Source organism: Thunnus thynnus, chromosome 3 (genome assembly GCF_963924715.1).
Source record: "Thunnus thynnus chromosome 3, fThuThy2.1, whole genome shotgun sequence".
In the NCBI taxonomy this organism is placed as follows: domain Eukaryota; kingdom Metazoa; phylum Chordata; class Actinopteri; order Scombriformes; family Scombridae; genus Thunnus; species Thunnus thynnus.
The window spans coordinates 28,509,539-28,528,585 of NC_089519.1; the positions used below are offsets into that span (position 1 = coordinate 28,509,539).

Below are 19,047 nucleotides of genomic sequence, written 5' to 3' on the forward strand. Positions count from 1 at the left end.
ACCCATTCGTGTTGTATGGTGTTATTTTTTTTTTCATACTACACAATGATTGATTATCATGTTATTTGTATTTCGGTCTCTTCTTCTTAAATTAGGAAACCAACTACACATATTGCAGGTTTTTGATTACTTATTTATCAAATAAGTGTCTGTATCTTTAAGGTAGGCAACTTGTCTTCAACAAAAATTGGTGCACCGAGGTGTGAATCAGACCGCACGCTGTACTAATAGCTCCCAGCAATTTCAAATGAGGAACATTTTGATCTACCCTAGATCTTCATCAGGCATTGTCAAAAAAAAAAAAAAAGAAAGAAAGAAAAGCACATCCAGGTGAGAGGATAAAATAATATATCACTGTGCACCACTTAAATTAAAGTTTGGGCTTTATAGTTGTACTACAAATGCTCTTACTACCTTACAGATTTGTCACCGTTTGATCTACAATTATATAATTACAGCAATAATCTTTTTCACATTGCACTTTTCAAATCCTAGTAACACAGCGCTTCACAAATGGATAAATACCACACACAGAAATCAACAGCAGAATCGATAAAAGCAGAGTCAGTGCTCCAGGAAGTCTCTTAGGTGCTGCGTTTGTACAAACTGGAAACAAGAGAGAGACCTTTGACTGAGGCAAAAACACTGAGTTACTAAGTGAGAAGAGATAAAAGCATGGATGACTTTCACAAAATCAATAATGGATAAAACTGCTTAAATTTGAAACATCTGAAAACATTTCTTTCTTCGAAGAAACAAGCTTATAAAAAGACGAAAATTTATATTTTATCATTTTTCGTCTAATGAACGTGTCTGTATCTCTGCATCTACCCGGAGGTATGCCCATGGGTATCCATCTATGTAGGTGGAAAACTCATTTGCATCAAAACATTTTATTTTAAACTACATTTGCATTAAGCACTAATGTCATTCTTTTCTATCACTGGCATGACAGTGACTGTGAGTGACAAGCTGACAGCAGACTCTGACACTGACATAAAAGAGCCACGGATGTATGGCAGCAAACCAAAGCTTGAAAGCCACAGTGTCGACAACCGTGGACATGCACCCTGGCTTGCTGAACAAAACGTTTTGGCCTAGCCCTTCATCTGGAGCCAAACAGAAATAATCGGTTAAAAACCACTTTATATACATTTTTAAACATCTAACAGAGCATCCTATAGCATAATTACATCAGTCAGTGATCAAGACATCATCTGTTTCAACTGTATTACCCATTAAGAGAAAATTATCAGCCCGACAAGTTGAAATGTCACCTAACTCTGTGCTACAGGAGAAGGAAGCAGCTCCTGTACAGCAGCATTGCACTGCTTCCCTTCACCTGGGACACACCATTGACAAATCCAGCAGCTGCGCCTACCTCATTTGCATATTGAGATCCAATCACAGAATTGAGGTAATGAGAATACTTAGTAATTTAATACCAAATTTAGTTAGTGTCAGGCACAGGCTGGGCTTGGCGAGAAAGAACTGGACCAGATGGAGGTTTGGCCAAAGATTGAGGCCTGTGCAGTAGTTTACGCTGAGTCTCTAAGCTGCTGAAAGCAGTCAAACATGGATATCAGCCCACTGAGGGTTGAAGAGTAAAGGCATAGCTCCAAAAAAAGGATTTTATTCATTTAAAAAATGAAAACGCTTTATGAGCAATTTGAAAATCACTTTAAAATCGTTTGGCTGCAGCAATGGACGAGGTTTATGGTGTTGAATTACACTCAATGCTTCATAAAGTCTCTGGATGCGATTCCAAAACCATGAATGTAAACTCCAAAACCATGAGCAGAAACGTATTTTTGAGACATAATTTGTTAACAACAAATCTAATCTAATTTTACAATTAATTTGTAACAAAGTTTAAGATTAGCCTGTTTTATTTTATCTGCCTTTGTGGAGCACTTTGTAAAATGGGTTTTGAAAAGTGCTTTTTAAATGAAGATTGTTATTATCTAGGAAAATAGGGTCAAGCAGCTGCTATTGGCTAGTTACGTTAGCAAAGCACATGCCTCTCACTACAGCATGAAGTGTGCAGGTTAGCTGAACATTTAAGGAGCAGAAATAGTTTTTAACTGACACACAGAGAGTAGGAGTTTAATTTCAGCTAAAGTCAATTCACAGATGTTTCTGCTAGGCAACATTAAGCATATCCTCACTGACAAACTGTTACTCTTGAATCTTTTCACAAACTTTTTCCCATTATAATCTGTTTTTTTTTTTAAAGAAAACCTGTAATTGATTGAGTCACTGATTATATAACACTCTTTAATAAAAAAATTAAAATGGCTGTATTAAAAAAAAATAATTGCCTTCAATATGAATTTGAGGAACTTTGATTGTCATGAGTAAAAATAATTTAGAGAAGATAATACAGCCATTTGACTTGCTCTGTAGCTGAGTGATGAAAGTCCTCATGGACTTAACATCACTGGCACAGTTAACACTGAGCACAATCTGCCAGACTTTCTTTTTCGTAATGTAGCTGCTGGCTGATCAAGAGAATTACAATCACTATTCTTTTTACACCCTCTTTTGCCAATAGAACGATGGTGCTAGTAGGATATTATTGTGAAGCTCCACAGCGCCATTGTTTAAAGAAAGCCCTGCTGTGCATGTGTTATCTCTTATAGAATAATGATGTCTGGTTCATTATAAAAATGTATTAACTGTCTCAGTGATGCATTGAGCTAATTGTGGCGTAACATATGTAATACATAAAATTGTGAAAGTGGAGGGCAGCCATCTTTCATGGAATCAGTAAGAGCTCCTCCACTTACAATGATCACTGTTGGAAACAAAACAATGAAATATTACTCATACATTCATGTGACTGATCTGCTCTTTGTAACCATGGAAAACTGAATCAAATTGGATTTTTAAAAGCTAAAGAATGTCTTAACTAGGACAGTGTTATATCAGTCTGAACTGAAATCTGGTGTCTGTAAAAGCATAAATTTGGAATATGGATTTTGCATGTTAAATTGACCACGATAACATCGCCAGACTGGCCGCTCTTAGGCAGCCCCTAAGCCTCTTTCTGAGCTTGGACTAGTACTCAGACTGACAACGTGTAAAGGACATCATTTAAGGTAACAACTAAGCCTCCTATGAAGCTGGAAATATTCACACTCTCAAAGCCACATGTTGTGCTTAATACTAATCAAGCTAATTCAAAAGCACACTATTCAATGGACACAGTGGGGGGCTACAATCCAAAATGAAAGATCCACCATCTTGAAAGCCTTAAGCTTTGAACTGAAAAATGATTGCTGACATCAAAAGGAGAGCACATCTGTGTGCATCTTCCTCTTTTAACAATGACCACTGACTATCAATGTCGAGGTTGTATTATGTACTTTTAAAAAAAGATCATAGAGGATTTAAATGTGCACTAATCAATATTTTTATATTAATAATGGATCAAATGAGTGTGTGTAATGTTAAGGGTGTTGCTCGTAGTGTTAGTAGTGTAATTAAAGGTTGTGCTCTCAGCTCTATGTAGCGTTTTAGCGTCTTTCAGCTCAATGGTTTTTCAGCCCCTAAATTTACAATCCTAGTTTGAACATTTAGCAGCTAAAAACACAATTTCTTATTATTCTTCAATGTCTTACATTGTAAAATAAACGAATCTAATCTCGTAAAAACATCAATTCAAAGATCCTTATAAAAAAATACAAGTCTGAAAGGCCATTTGTTTGACCATCCAGCTGGTAATTCCATCTGAGACATTTTAGATGAGAGACTGTTTTGACGAATTTGTTGATTGAAATAGAAACATGAGATGCTGCTTTTAATTCAAACTCAAGATGTAAAGGTAGCAATGTCTTAGTTACATCTCTATTTTGCTCCTCATGTCTCTAAATCCACCCTGAAACCACGTTTCAAGTAGGATCAAGATTATCCTGATTTTCAGCATCAAATCTTTCTGCCTTTGAGTCATGAATAACAAAGATAAAAGTTTTAAGATTGATTAAAGGTAGGATTTGATTTCCAAATCCTAGCCTGAGCGATGAGAATTAATATTTTTCAAGTTTGAAAAACCACATTTTCAGATTTATTTCAATTCAATAACTTAAATCCTGTCAGTAAAGTTTAGAAAAATTCAGCTGGAACTGGATAAGACTTATCTGGAATCTAGAGTGGATAAAAACTTTGACAGAACGATTAGAAATACACAGTTTCAAGTGTGTACTGGCAATAACTATTTATCCCTTGTAAAGGTGAAGCCACTACCCAAGGCAGTGTTAACGATGCTGCAATGTGCAAACTGCAGGACCATAAGGCTGCTTCCACTACTCACTGTAATGCTTTATAGCACTATGATGCCGTTCCAGGGATTTCTTTATTGTAGTTATGAATGTGAAACCACAATGTTTTGATTGCTATGCCTGAATAGGGAGCTTCATTGTGGGTTGATGAACATCCACTTATTAATCTGAGTTTTAGTTTTCCCATAGGGTAAACGCATAGACAGAAGAATTTTCAATATTCAAAATAGTAAAACCAAAAAAAAAAAACACTATATACTCGTGTCTTCAGGCAAATTTACAGATGTAGAACATCTTCATAAAACATGAGCTACTGCTAAAAATATCAGTCCCAAAACCTGTATTAGTCAAACCCCACTTAATATCACTATGGCTCACTAACTCATTAAATGAGACCACCAACTGTGTTTTGATTAAATGATTAAACAGTGCACGTTCGTAAGAGGCTTTTGGGTTATTAACTTGTGTCTGAGACTGCACTATCACACATCAATATACAGAAGATCAGCGGGGGTCAAATGAGTCATTATCATATGTCACTCAGTCCTTTTCACTGTTAATTGCTAGGAACAGGAACATGAAAACACTCATTTTCATCCTCTCAAGCATCATGTGAGCAGCGTTTGACCTGCGATTGTATGTGCAAAGACAGCAACTGTGAAGGCAGGGCATCAGTTTTTCACATTCTTCTTTCAGTTCCTGCTATTTAAAGTCAAATGTAACCAAATTTAGGTGGTGAAAGTTCTTATGCAACGCTGTTCAGGCACTATCATAGGTTTAATTGACTTTAAAGAAAACACTCATTCGGCAGCTGACAGCTAAAGGCCACGCCAGAGGCGCCAGTGGCTGCACGTGGTTGGGCTGTTAATGTTCCCAGAGAGAACCACGCCAAAAAAAATCTTTATTTTTGATATACACAGTTTGTCAACTTCAGTGGATGGTGAGCTCTAACCAAAAATACTGAGCAGATAAGGGGATTATTTGCTGTAGCTCTTATCGCAGGATATGTCAATATCCTTCAGGACAAATACAGCTACAGTGCAGGGCAGGAAGGTACACATTGCACCCACAGGTTCTTTGGCTTTTCCCTCTTTTTTTAAGCATCTTTATAATTATTCTTCATAAGCTCTAGAAAGCAATCGTGTGTGTGTACTAATACCTCAAATCCTCTATATGTTTACACAAAAAGGAAGAGGGAAAAAAAGGATATGAGGATTCTTAGTTTTATTCTATCCGTTGTGACCAAAATGCTCTAACTGAGCTAAACAAAACAACATATCAAGTACGAGAAAATAACCTGAAAGATACCTCAGCAATATTCTTATGGCTCAGAAATTATGTGTTAAAATCAAACTAACAATTTTCAGGTAGAGATATTTGCTGATAAACTATTCTTTGAGACTATGCCACAGTCACTACACAATAATAATTGCCATACTTTTTGAATGACTTCAGTAAAACTAGTGTTTCAACAGAAGAACAAACCCTCTATGTATCTTTCATGAAAAGAAAGAGACTTCTGCATGGTTGCTCTCAGAACCTTTCCCCACTTGCAGGCATATGTAGATTTGGAGCTAATTTTGGGCTCTAGCTCTAAAAATGTCTTGCACACTATTAAAAACCAAAACACTGAAACCAGGATGACACAGAGCAGTCTCAATGCTCACCTTCTGCAGCCTTTTATCTGCAAGAAACCCTCCTGAATAATACCTTCCTTCAAAAATGTTTTTTGGAAAAAAAATAATATTTAGCAGAACCATAAGAAAGAAAAATACCTTATGGATCTTTGTTAGCAGGTACAAGCACTTGATGTTTGTGTGTATATCTCTAGTTCCATTTAGGTGCCATAAAAATAATCTCAAGAGGGCCATCTCGTTAAAGGCGGCACAATAACATATTGAGAAGAGAACATTTAATGTGAGGGATTAAATAGCTTTAACTGCAGCGAAACAGGACAACACAATCTCACTTCAGACTACACGAACATGCGGCTTCGAGACAATGGGCTCTGAACTACTGTACCTGCTTTGCCAACAATAGAGATGGTTCAGTGAGCAGCTCAGTGAGATGCAGCTCGACACATAATTTCAACACTATGTCATGCAGCAGCCAAAATGGGACTCAGAATATGGTATGCATCGCATCACTGAGAATTTCTCATTTTTATGGATTTTTTTTCCTGTTTAGCTTCGTTTCAGAAGTCGGTTAATAGCGGACTGTGAAATGTGGGAAATACAAGGCCCAAGTGAGTAAGAAATGCTCTCTGGAGGGATAACAACAAAAAAGAAAGTGAACACAAAAGTCGGCCTACTATAAAATACTGTTGAGGGTTTTAAAGGTGTTATGACATCACACCCAGAATTCACTGCAGCTTTGCACAAGATATTTATATTAATGAAGATAGCAACTGCTCTCGACATTCACTGCTCCTCACTCTATTGCGTTTATGCCCTACAGAGTTGATCTCCTTTTGTGTCATCCCACTATTCAGGAAAATAGGCTACCGCTGAGCACATCGTCAGTCTCTCTCCACTGTTCTCTACAACACCACAATGAGTATGGTATGGCATGAATGATAATTTGCCCTAAATGATCATGTGAAATGCAAACAGAGACACACAATATTTAACATTACAAATGGGCTGCTTTACTTTGTCACCAGAAATGATTAGTCTGATGGAGAATTATGGGAATTAGGGCTATACTGTGTATCCTGTCATGTCAGACTCCTATACTAAGATATGCCAGACTTATAGTTACCCCCCATGCAACATCTGTGTGTGCCTATGTGTGTGTGTGTGTGTGTGTGTGTGTGTGTGTGTGTGTGTGTGTGAGATAGCTTCCATGTCCCTGAGAGGAGGAGAAGACACTTCGTGTGTCAGACTTGGCACGGGAAGCGGGAGGAAAACGGAAGAAAATGTGTTTCTACAACGTGACTGCATTCAAAGGCTGAAAACTGTAATTTGAGATATGAATTCATTACATGGCCTCTCATCAGCAGCCGGGGGATAATGTGATGCAACAGCGCCGCTTAGCGTCTCGCAGCGCTCCGTCTGAGCCGCTTTGACTGTGTTTTGCTTCCCCCCTCCAACCCCCCTCCACCCTCCAACTGATCGTCGCTGCCAGCCGCGGTCCTTACCTTCGGTGTCACAAAGCGTGGCTGCTGCAGGTTTGCGGTCGCGGGGGTTTTGCGCCTTCTTCTGCGGAGTCCGTGCGATGAATGTTGGGTGTTACTGCCATGGTGCGAGGGCCCGTGCGGGCAGCCACCATCACCTGTCCGTTTACTGGCATTTTGGTTCCTTCTCAAAGCGTCAGTGAAACCAGAGGAAAAGTGTTCAAACTTGATCTGAAAAAACAAGAAAGAAAAAAAAAGGTTATTTCTTATTGCATTGCAGCTCTCAAAAACGACTTGTTGAATTTGGACTCTGCCCTAATAAAAGGACGCGCTCCTTACAGGCTGGTGCCTATATGAGCTATAAACATTATTACCCAATGTCATTATAGTCCTCATGACTCATTAGTATTTTAACAGTTTGAATTACATCAAATAGCAGCTGATTCCGAGTGCCTGTGTGTGTGTGTGTGTGTGTGTGTGTGTGTGTGTGTGTGTGTGTGTGTGTGTGTGTGTGCGTGTGTGTGTATCTACGCGTGTGTGTAAGGCTATGGTTGTGTTGGTGTGTGTTGGTGCGCAACTGCGTGCGTGTGTGTGCGTTCCTTTTAGGGATGATGAGATACAGGGTTATTGGATGCAAAGCTTGCGTGACGAAAACACAAGTTAAATTCAAAGGTGTACGGTGAGAAAGAAAAAAAATAGTTCTCTCTTTCTGTGTGTGTGTGTGTGTGTGTGTGTATGTGTGTGTGTGTTGTCAGAGAGGCAGAGAGAGGGAGCGTTAAAAACAGCCTGTGGCTCCTTAGCGAATATTCCCCTCACGCTCCTCTCTCCGGTGCGGGGCTCCTCTATGTAGGGCATGCAGCAGGTTGTGTGTCGGGGGGTGGAGGGGGGGGGGGGGGGGGGGGGACTCGGACGAACGAAGGAGCGGAGAGGAACACAAACCAAGCCACCCCACCACCCCTCCTCTGCTCCACTTTGAGAGGAGAGTGAGGAGTGTGCGGCAGATATTAAACCACTGAACCCCGACAACAATTGCTGCTCAATTTCCGCGTCAACCCCCCGAGAGGAGAGAGTTAGCTAGTTTTCAGCTTAGCGCCCCCCTCCCAAAAAAAAAAACATAATAATTAGGCTAACTCACCCCATTCCCGTGACACATCTCTCCAGGCGGCCAGGTGGAGATGACATTGCAGCCTGTTACTCCATTCGGGTGCCCTCGGCAGGAGTGGGAATCACATACGACTCTCCTCCGTTAAATGAATCCATCAATTTCTCCTCCATCCAAACCCCCCCCAAAAAACACACACGGATAAATCCACCTGTCTGTCTCTGAAGACCTCCCCCGTCCACCACCACCACCACAACCACCTCTCTCCCAGCAGATAGGTATTCCTCTCGGTTAAGATGTTAAACCGTCCATTCAGCGGAGGAGACTAACTGGAGGGGGGAGAAAAAAAAGAGGAAGGGGAGGTTTAAAAAAAAAAAAATTAAAAAAAAAAAGAGCCGTTGACGTGCGGGGATCAGTTAAGACTCTAGAATCCAAAATAACCGTTGGTTTGGAATCTCCAACGGCAGCCCCGCGCGTTCCGCAGTGAGGGCTCGTGGTCAGGTCCGCGCGCCTCCACCTCCTCCTCCTCCTCCACTGCTGTCCTCCTCCTCCTCGCGCCGCTCGCGGATTCTTGGAGACTGAAGGGGGGGATTCCGTCACAAATAACATCAAAACACACACACACTCTCTCTCTCTCTCTTCCTCTCTCTCTCTCTTTTCTCACTCACCCTCTCACTCTGCGTCTCCCTCACGCGCTCTCCAAACGAGCACCGCGCGCTCCAAAAGCCACCCCCCTAAACAATTGGGAACAAGTTTAAACGGGTCGAGTTATATTTGTAGCTTTCTACGCTGCACGGCAGAGGTGATGCTCCGGCAGTCGACCGAGCGCCCGGGCGGATAAGAAATAAGGAAAATATTCTCCGGCAGGCTCTTTACCCCACAGCCCGCCCGCCCGCCCACGCTTCGCTGGCTGAAGGTACTTACACATCAGCCTAGTTAATTAAACATATGGGCACCGGGACTGAATGAGAGAAGGATGGTGTGGTGGATGGGAGGGGGGTGGGGGGGTGGGGGGGGGGGTTAGTGGTGAGAGACTGGAGTGACTTCATCTTCCCATTATAAAATATCAAGAAGATGTGGCGAGTTGAGAAGGGCGCGCGCTAGGGTAATATCGCCATGTCTATCCCCCTCTCCCTCCCTCCAGCCTCCAAAAGAAGCGACTCCAACTTCACAGTTCGTTAAACTGATGGCCTATATCTCTTCCTTCCTTCCTTGTCTGTCTCTGTCGGGTTTTTCTGCCTCTCTGTGTGTCGCTTTTCCTGTTTTGTTTTGGTTTTCTCTTCTTCTTCTTCTCCAAAAAATGAAGATGCGAGAGCGGTATCGTGCACCATCATCTGTCGTTTGGCATCACCTGGTGCCACCTTGCCAAACGAAGCCGAGCGCGCGCGTGTTTGTGCAAACCTGTGTCTCTCTCTCTCTCTCTCTCTCTCTCTCTCTCTCTCTCTCTCTCTCTCTTAGTGTGTGTGTGTGTGTGTGTGTGTGTGTGTGTGTGTGTGTGTGTGTGTGTGTGTGTGCACGCGCGCGCTGTGTGACGACTGTCTCGGCGTCAAACTCTTCTTCTCGCCGCGTCGTGCCTCCGCTTCTCAGAGCAGTCACTGCGCACACATAAAACATTTCATTATCCGCTGATCCTGTTGTTGTAGACCGGTCTTGTGGTCCCCGTGCAGACACCTCTCATTCCCCCCCAAAAAATGAAGATACCGATCCCTTTTCAAAAAAAAAAAAAAAAAGATTGCACCGAACAGATGATGTGTCATGTTTCCCTCGTCAGCGCCAGAGTTTGTGAAAAGCCACGGGTGAGATAAGGGAAAATAGAGGCGACGCTTGTGAATTACACAGCCTCAATTAAACATAATTAGCAGATCAAAACTGCAGCACAGGGGGTCCTTGGGGAGCGCTGACAAAACTCCCCCCACCGCCCCCCCCCCCCCCCCTCCCCCCCTCCATCCCTCTCTCTTTGCATCTCCCTCTGAGTGTTGCCTTGGAGTCCCATTGCAGACAGATGGTGTAGATCCTGCATGGGGTCATGTTAGCAGGCCTGGGCTCTACTAGGTCTGGCTGTCATCATAAGCTGAGTTACACTTTGAGGGCAAAAAAAAAAAAAAAAAAAAAAAGCTCAGTGTTAGCAGACCAGAGGGCTTATTATTAAAGAACACTTCACTACTCTCCTCTTCCTCCTCCTCCTCCTCCTCCTCCTCCTCCTCCTCCATCCCTAGAATAAAAATCTCCACCTGTTGAGGTCCTCTATCCTCCTCCGTCAGAGCCAGAGCCTCCAAGGCTTGGAATAAAAGAAATAGACAATTGCATAACGTGGACATAAAAGAGAGGGAGAAAGACTGCACGATGAGTGGATGATGGTCTACTTTTCTTTTGAGGAAAAAAAAAAAATCCCGGGGTTCCAAATATAATAGCTCCGCTGCTTTCTTTCATACCATCCTACCCACCACCATCTCCTCCTGTTACTCACCCATTAGAGGCGTCCTGTTGGGACCGTCCAGACCCAGGACACCCCCTTGGGAAACTGTTGATGCTGTGCAACGCCATTAACGATGGCTTTCATTTTTGGTCTGTTAACCAAAAAATTAGCCCCAATGGAGCATGGCTAAAGCGTGTGTTATATTCTATATTTAGACATTAAGCTGTTGCCAAGGAAATAAAATCATACATTCTTCTGAGGCCCCCATAGATATGTTTTCAAAAGCTGTCCTTTTCCTTAAGTATAATCTCATTCAAGGGTATGCATGCCTGCAGACCTCCCCATAGACATTTCTGGGATGTGACCTTTTTCAGGACTATGTGTGCACATAGACTTGAGGACATATATCTCTCTCTCTCTCATTTAGTATTCATTTATCTGGTACACACCAGCACAACACTTGGACAGTATGGTGAGTCATCTCTTCCCAGTCTGCGGACAGTTGTAGGTACAGTAGCCTATTTAGGCAGCAGGAGAAGAGTCCACGGTGTTGCGTCCCTGTTATTAAAACTGATTTATAACCGCTGGGCTCAGTCATCATGCATCTTTCATGGGGCCAACAGCACATTGAACAGAAGTTACCCGGGCATGTCGTGCTTCAGAGATGACGCCTGGACACACTCACACATGCAGACGCTCAGCTCAGGTTCAAATCTGGCTCCCAGCATCCAAACACCCCAGTGAGCCAGCTGCCTTTACTTCTTCATTTCTGCCGTCTGATTAAATTTCACAAGGCTGTTACTAATTGCTCGTACCAGTGTGTGATTATGAAATATTTGAAAGACAAGGGAGACCCATTATCACTGTGTAGTGCGTCAACAGTGTGCTAACTATTTTGTTATAACTCCCTATAATTACTGAAGATAAAAACTCATTCTGCTAATGTTGTTTGGCTAATAATCAAAGCCCAGTAGTCCAATAGTGCTGGAATAAACCAAAGGAAACGAAAAGGAGTCCAATTAAAGCAGTCCCAACTATGAAACCAGCAGGCAGGCACGCAAACAGACTGATAAATAAATAAATAAATGAATAAATAAATAGATAAATAAGTTACAAGGAAGAGAAAATGATTACACAAGTCCTCTGACAAAAAAAAAAAATGATGTGGGCAATTTTTTTGTATCCATGGTAACTGACTTCATCAGAGTGTCACCACTTTTATTATGGCAGAGGCACAACCCGGTTACATATGGTCTGTGTTTTGGGAGCTGTCCCGGACTATACAAGTGCCCCATTCATAAAGAACCGGTCACACTAACTGCTACAAGATGCCGGCCACTCATTCACAGACGGATGTACACCGGCCCCACTGATCACACCCACCCAGCACACGAAGCCCTGCTGTAGCCAGCTCACTGCTGATGCAACTAATATAGAAATCTTTTAAAGCTGAGGATTAGCCGCATAGCCAACTGAAACTCAGTCTATAAAAGCCTGTAACTGACAACTTTGCTTAAAAATCTTTTTAGTAAAAGACATTGTTTCCATGACAACAAGACCTGATAGCACAGTTGTATGTTGTATTTTCACAATCAATTTGTATGTTGTTGTTGTTTTTTTTAGCATAGCACTGTGGATTTTATGCTTTTAAGTGTTTAATTCAAAAGCATCCAGTCACAGTCTAACACATGATACCTGCTGCCATACAGTCATTTCAGTAGCAACACCGACTTGCCCAGTTTTTATAATACATGGGCAACTTCATGCCAGCACACACCAGGGCTTATCTGACAATCATGGAGACTTTGATTGACAAGCAAACACAATAGAAATCCACAAGAGCATGATTCACTTGTTATGTTTCTATGCAACTGGAAGTAAGCTGGTTGGTAAAGTAAGTAGGTGGGCTGCGTTCAGCCTAATGACTGTGTGATGAGCTCAGAGGAGAGGCAAGCCTACAAGACAAAATTTCTGTCTTTTATACAATGATCTTTTTTTTTTTCTTTTTTTTTTCTCAGACTGAGGCACTGCCATAGCAAATACATTGCGTTGTAGCTACAGTACATGTCTTTATATAGACTCAGGAAATGAATCACTCCGTCAATAAATGGCAACAAAATAAACAGAAATGTATTCAAGGCTCTCTATCTGGAACAGAACGGTGTGATAGCTGGCATTTACCAAGTTATAGATATTCTCTCTCTCTCTCTCTCTCTAGTCTGTCTTTTTACTTTGTCTCCCTCCCTCTCTTGCGTTATCCACCCTCTCTCGCTCTCTCGCCCACAGAGAGTGGGTGACCTGGAATGAGCTCTCCTACAGACGAGAGTTGCTTCCTACAACCAGACAGGGGCAGTGTGTGTAGTGCTTGGATCACAGGAAAGGTTTAGGCTGATTCTCGAGGGGTCTTTCTAGGCGGTACCATCAACCCCATTCAAATTTATAGGCACCTTTGAAAACCGCTCATGTAAAAAAATGATGGGTGATTACTTCCTGTCACAGTGCTGATCACAGTGAAAAGTTCATGAGTGCAGCAGCCAAATCAATTAGGTGGAAGTGATGCACTGCGGTGTCTTTTTCACTCGGCCACATCAGCAATTATACTTAGTCTGAAAAGGTCACTCGATAAATTAATAATTAATTGCAAGTAAGGATTTAGAAAGTTTTGAAGCTTTAGTGAGACCTGTCCTCATGAAAATCATCTGTCCTCATTTTCACAACAAAAACCAGAACCATTCTCAGGTGAAATAGGTGAACAAAATATGCATAAATATGAAAATCTCCTCATTAATTTGGAACAAAAATGTATCTTTTTTTTGATAAAGTAAGTGTACTTTAAGTTAATCAGCACAGGTGAGTTTAAGGATTTGAATAATTCATATCTTGAATAAAGTTAGAGCTGAATAAAATAATATATATTACAACTGAACCTTTTAACTTGACTTTCCAAATTCATACAACTTCCATGGAAAATGTCCATCCATGCAAAGGGCTCAGCTTGGGGAGGTTAGCATAAAATAAAAGGGAAGCGTATACAGAAGCGTGAAAAGACAGTGGCAGCTGTTCCCACTCATATTAAAGGAATAGTGTGACAATTTTTGGAATTACATTTATTAGCTCTCATAATTTGAAAGTTAGATGCGAAGTTTGATCCCATTCTTGTATCTGTCCATTAAATATGAGACTAAAGCCGGAAATTGATTAGCTTAGCTTAGCTTAGCACACAGACTGAAAAAAAGGGAGAAACAGCTAGACTAACTTTGTCCAAAAATAATAAAATCCACCTACAAGCATCTCTAAAGCACACTCATTAAATTACTATATCTCGTTTGTTAAATCTGCACAAAAATTGAAGTACAAAAAATGACATTAGTGCCTTTTGATGTGCTGGTAGGAAGGTTTACATTTGGACAGAACCAGGCTAGCTGTTTCCCCTGTCTTACAGCCTTTGTGCTAGGCTAATCTAACCAGCAGCTGCTGGTACTGTAGGTTCATACTGACTGTACACACATGAGAGCAAATAAGCATATTTCTTAAAATGTCAAACTATTCCTGTAACTCTCAAAAACTAACCTGCAGGTTTAATGAAGACTTGACTCCAATTTAGGCATCCAAGCATGCACAATCACTACAGTGAGATGGAGGTCACAGTCTAACTCTCTACTGCTGCAGCGTGAGGCATTAGGATTGCACACATAGATATGCAGAGAGGACACCGACTCCTCGATATGACCCACCTCGAGTAGCAACCTAGAAAACACACACACAAGTAGCTATGCAGAAATAATGTCCTCCAGTTGATCTGAGAGAGCACTCTTTTAGACTGTGTTGGTTCATTTGCACTTGAAGCACCAGGGCACACTCTGGTTACCAGAGTCTGGTACCCAATTTGACAGCTTGGAAATTCCCAGCGCTACAGGGACTCCCATTTGTATGCTCACAGTGTTAAATTTGTGGGGTTCTCAGGTTGTATGTTGGGTACTTTGGTGCTGTAGTTGAGGAGTTGGTGCAATAGAGCGTTTCCATATTGGAGGCAGTAGTCAAATCAAACCAATTGACAGTCTGTACAGAACAATTTAAACAGCTCATTTTGAGGCTGTAACTTTTTATGGCCTCTCTATTATCAGGGTAGCAAGACGGGGCATTAAACACCTTACAACCAATAACAAAATCCTGACTGTGAGATTGAAGCATTATTCACTCTCAGATTAACTGAGATCTCCTGATAGAAGGACAAACTCTATGACCACTGAATACAACATTTCCTGTAAATATTTAAGGGTTTTTGCATAACGTATTAGGAGTTCAAGTTGGAAGCACCTACATGAGAGCTGAGTTGTGTTTATTCATCAGTGTTGGTAAAGTGTCGGTGAGGCTGCAACACAAAAGGTCAACACCAGTGAGATAAAATTGGGAATGAGCGAACCTGCAAATATTTACTGCTGAACTCTGACAATTTCAGTGATGTATTTTTAGGTGCCCCTTGAGCTCCTAAAATCCACAAGCACACTTGTTTCACTTGTTTTCCATTAACATGAACAACTCAGAAACTGAAAAAAAAAAAACATGCAGCAATTTCTATCAAGAGACTAGTTAACAAATTTTGTGTTGTTGATTAAAGATAGATTAGATCTTCACATTAACTCTATCTGGAGATTATAATGCCCAATTGCGGATATGAATCCAATAATCAGCCAAAACATAAGCTCCCAGCTTGGCCATGATCAGCCAACTGCTAAATGAGTCTTTATCCTGGTGCTGGTAGTGGAAGTTGTTGCTGTTATGCATCAGCATATTGGGTTAATGAAGAGAGAGATGATCAGTTATTGGTTCCTATGTGGGCAAGAAAAAGTTATTTGTTTGGATGATGTGAACCAGACGGACAAGCCTCTTGCATTTTTTAAAAAAAATACTGGAGGGAATAATTATTAAAAGAGTAAAGAAGAAAGAATTGAGAATTAAGCATTCTTATTGATTGAACTTGATGCAAAAAAGACTCTTTTTTTTCTTGCTAAGACTGCTGAAGCTTCATATTAGCCTCAGCTGAACTTTAGATTGCACAGAGCGACAACTGTGGATTTTTCTTCCAATTCATAGGGCGACATTGCTTTTCAGAGGTTGAATTCTTTTGAGCCAGTTTGAACAGGAGAAACAATCACTGCAAACACAAACGCTTTCAATGTTCTTTTGGGTATGTGAGTATTGTTTTAAGACACACCTGAAAAAATGTGAACCTATCTTTTAAGTTCATTTCAGTTAAGAAATGTTGATTTGACAATTTCATTTAATAAAGATTTATGATTTAATAAAGTAATGAATACTATAAATCAACTGATAACTAAAAGTGTTTAGTTTTTTTTTGAAAACGTGACCCAACCAGAAGATGTGATTGGTAAAATCTGGCCGATATACCAGACCAACCACCATTACACTAAACCCAGGTGTGCTCATTGATCAAGCCAATGTCGTTATGATATTTATGAAATTATTATCTTTAACTTCATTATTGTTTTATCAAGTAAATACATCTTCATTTATATCTATTCAGTCATTTTGCTACCATAAAATTCTTCATTCATTTATTTATTATTATATTTTTTTTTATCCATTAATGTCTGCAGGTATGATTTTTTTTAAATTAAATAATTATTTATTTGTCATTTAATTTAGTAGTCAAGAAATCACTTGATTTGTTCAAATGGGAGCCCGAACTGAATGTGTGTGTGTGTGTGTTTGTGTGTGTTTGTGTGTGTGTGTGTGTGTGTGTGTGTGTGTGTTTGTGTACTTGTATCTTTTAGCCCAAGTCCCTATTTGGTCATTTTGTAATCTGATGCAGGCTGTTTTTTGGGCCATTTTTCTCCTGAATGGGAAACTCCAGCTCTGCAAGGATATTGTCCATCTGCTACATCTCCTAAAGGACCACTACAGGAGAGAGCGGGTGGTTAAATTATGCAGTCTTACACACACAAACACACACACACACACACACACACACACACATACACACACACACATTTGTAAGGTGACGCTGTAGCATTTTCTTGGCGCATATGGTCTGGTCAATGTGATCAGTGAAGGCCGCATTAACATGGTTGCAGCGGGACTATTTGTCTCTCATGGAAAGCTACATGTTTTCCACCTGCTGCGTAATCTTCTGTGACACTTTGTCGTCCGATGCTGACTGACCAATATTATCCTCGTTACACCACACCCATGAGAACGGCACAAACAGGCTGTTATAGACTGTCACGTTATTAGTGTCATAATGACTCCAATATTGTAGACAATGATGTCAGTTGGGGGATTAAACAGGTTATGATTGATAGCAGTGAAAAATGAAAACTAAATGAAAAACTGTGTGTGTGTCAGTGCATGTACAGGACTATGTGTTGACTTGATGTCCATTTTCCTAACATAAGGGCAGCCTTTTACAGATCTTAAACAGTATTTTTTTTTAAATATGGAATACCACATCCACTGCTGGTAAACTCTGTTAAACATGATGACAAACACATAGAATATAAGCAGCAATTAAGTATTTAGTTTGCTTGAATTCACATGTGACACAGCAACATTTTGCAGAAATGTGTGTGCATGCGTGTGTGTGTGTGTGTGTGAGAGAGAGAGAGCGAGATGAGTGAACAAGTGAATGTGTCATACCTGAATGAGGTGAACTCGCTCCAGCTGTTTCCTGACTTATCTCCGTCTTTCTCCCGTTGCTCCCCGCTCCCTGAAAGTGAAGTGAAAACAGCTTTTGCAAAATGTTTATGTTAATCAATCATGTTCCAGTGGTGTTTGCGTATGCATGTGGTATGTAAAACTTTGATAATAAATGTGGTTCTCCTCTGTATCCTGACTGTGACTGTCTGCCTGTGGCAACAACACTCCGAGGCGTAGGTGGGCTGACCATCATGAGTGGACGACTGGGACTTGAGGGCCAGCAGTGAGACGAGAGAGACCCATGCCTTCCCCGTATAGAGCGAGTGTGGGATGTGGGGATGTGGGGGTGGGGGTATTAAGTGCATCAGTGATCAGTGTTTCTCCCTTTTCAATATTGTTTAGATGCTGTACACAGAAAATAACATATAACCGATAAACATGAAAAACAGTGAACCTTGAAATTGCAAGAAGGAATATCAAGAGGAAAAAAGGGCATTTCAAGCACACAACAATTGCAACTAATCAATGGATTTAACACGAGTGCAACAGGTGTCAATTGTGTCTGACTGCAACAGAATTAAGTGCAGTCAAGTGTTGCCTTGAGGTAACACACTTACAAACTGGTAAATACTGATAAGAATGTCAAAATTTTATCTTAATCTGATTAATTATCCTGTTTATCTGTGTACTAATCTCAGTATATTTGCACTGAGAGTTTATATAACCTCAGTATAAACTAAATGTCTCTTCAGTAACCAATAATTTTCCAGATTGTCTCTTGTAGCCTTGTTTTCTGTATCTACCTTCTCGCCTGCGAGTAACGTTGACCTTAGTTAATTTTTGGACTTTTGGCTGCTTGCCTGATACCCTCTAGTCTTTCTTGCCTCCGCTGACTGCCTACCTGTTGTTGAACTAAAGTATATCCTGTTTTTTGGACTAGTAAAGCCTGCTTTTGTACTACTACTCCTACCTGCTGAGGCTGCTTGTGGGTCTCACTCCACTGTTACAGTGATACCTAAATCTTAAGGTTTAGGGGGCAGAGTAATGCTGTAAAGTGGTTTAGTCTAAGAATGTACTGTATATTGATTTTCTTCCATCCTCTGCAGTGATTTTAGACACTGCCATTCCTCTTCCATCCTGACCACCAGTTGCCCTCGCTGTCTTCCCGCCTTTGCCTGTCAACCTATCCTCCACCTGTCTGCAAACCTGAATATCATTAGCCCCACACTACCTGCCCAGTAGTTTTCCACATCGTCTTTTGCAGCTTTGTTTCCTGTATCTCTACCCGCTTGCCTGTTTTAGTGACTCTGACCACAGTTAGTTTTTGGTCTTATTGGCTGCCTGCCTGATCCCTTCTGGTTTTGTTTGCCTCCGCTGACTGCCTACCTGTTGTTGATGTTATTCTGCCTTTTGACAAGTAAAGCCTGCTGATAACCCTAAAGTTTGAGGCTCAGAAATTCAGATGTTTAGGGGGGCA

General features: G+C 41.0%; 1 protein-coding gene across 1 annotated transcript in view; it reads right to left on the minus strand.

The window, feature by feature from the left end:
• grin2ab (glutamate receptor, ionotropic, N-methyl D-aspartate 2A, b) overlaps positions 1-9,381 on the minus strand; it is a 92,954-nt gene extending 83,573 nt beyond the window's left edge. The window contains exons 1-2 of the mRNA XM_067585171.1: positions 8,531-9,381; positions 7,420-7,626 (exon numbers count right to left, since the gene is read on the minus strand). Coding sequence (XP_067441272.1) covers positions 7,420-7,626; positions 8,531-8,548 — 225 coding nt within the window. The 5' untranslated portion in view covers positions 8,549-9,381. The remainder of the gene's footprint in view (positions 1-7,419; positions 7,627-8,530) is intronic.
• Between the last annotated feature and the right edge of the window lie 9,666 nt (positions 9,382-19,047).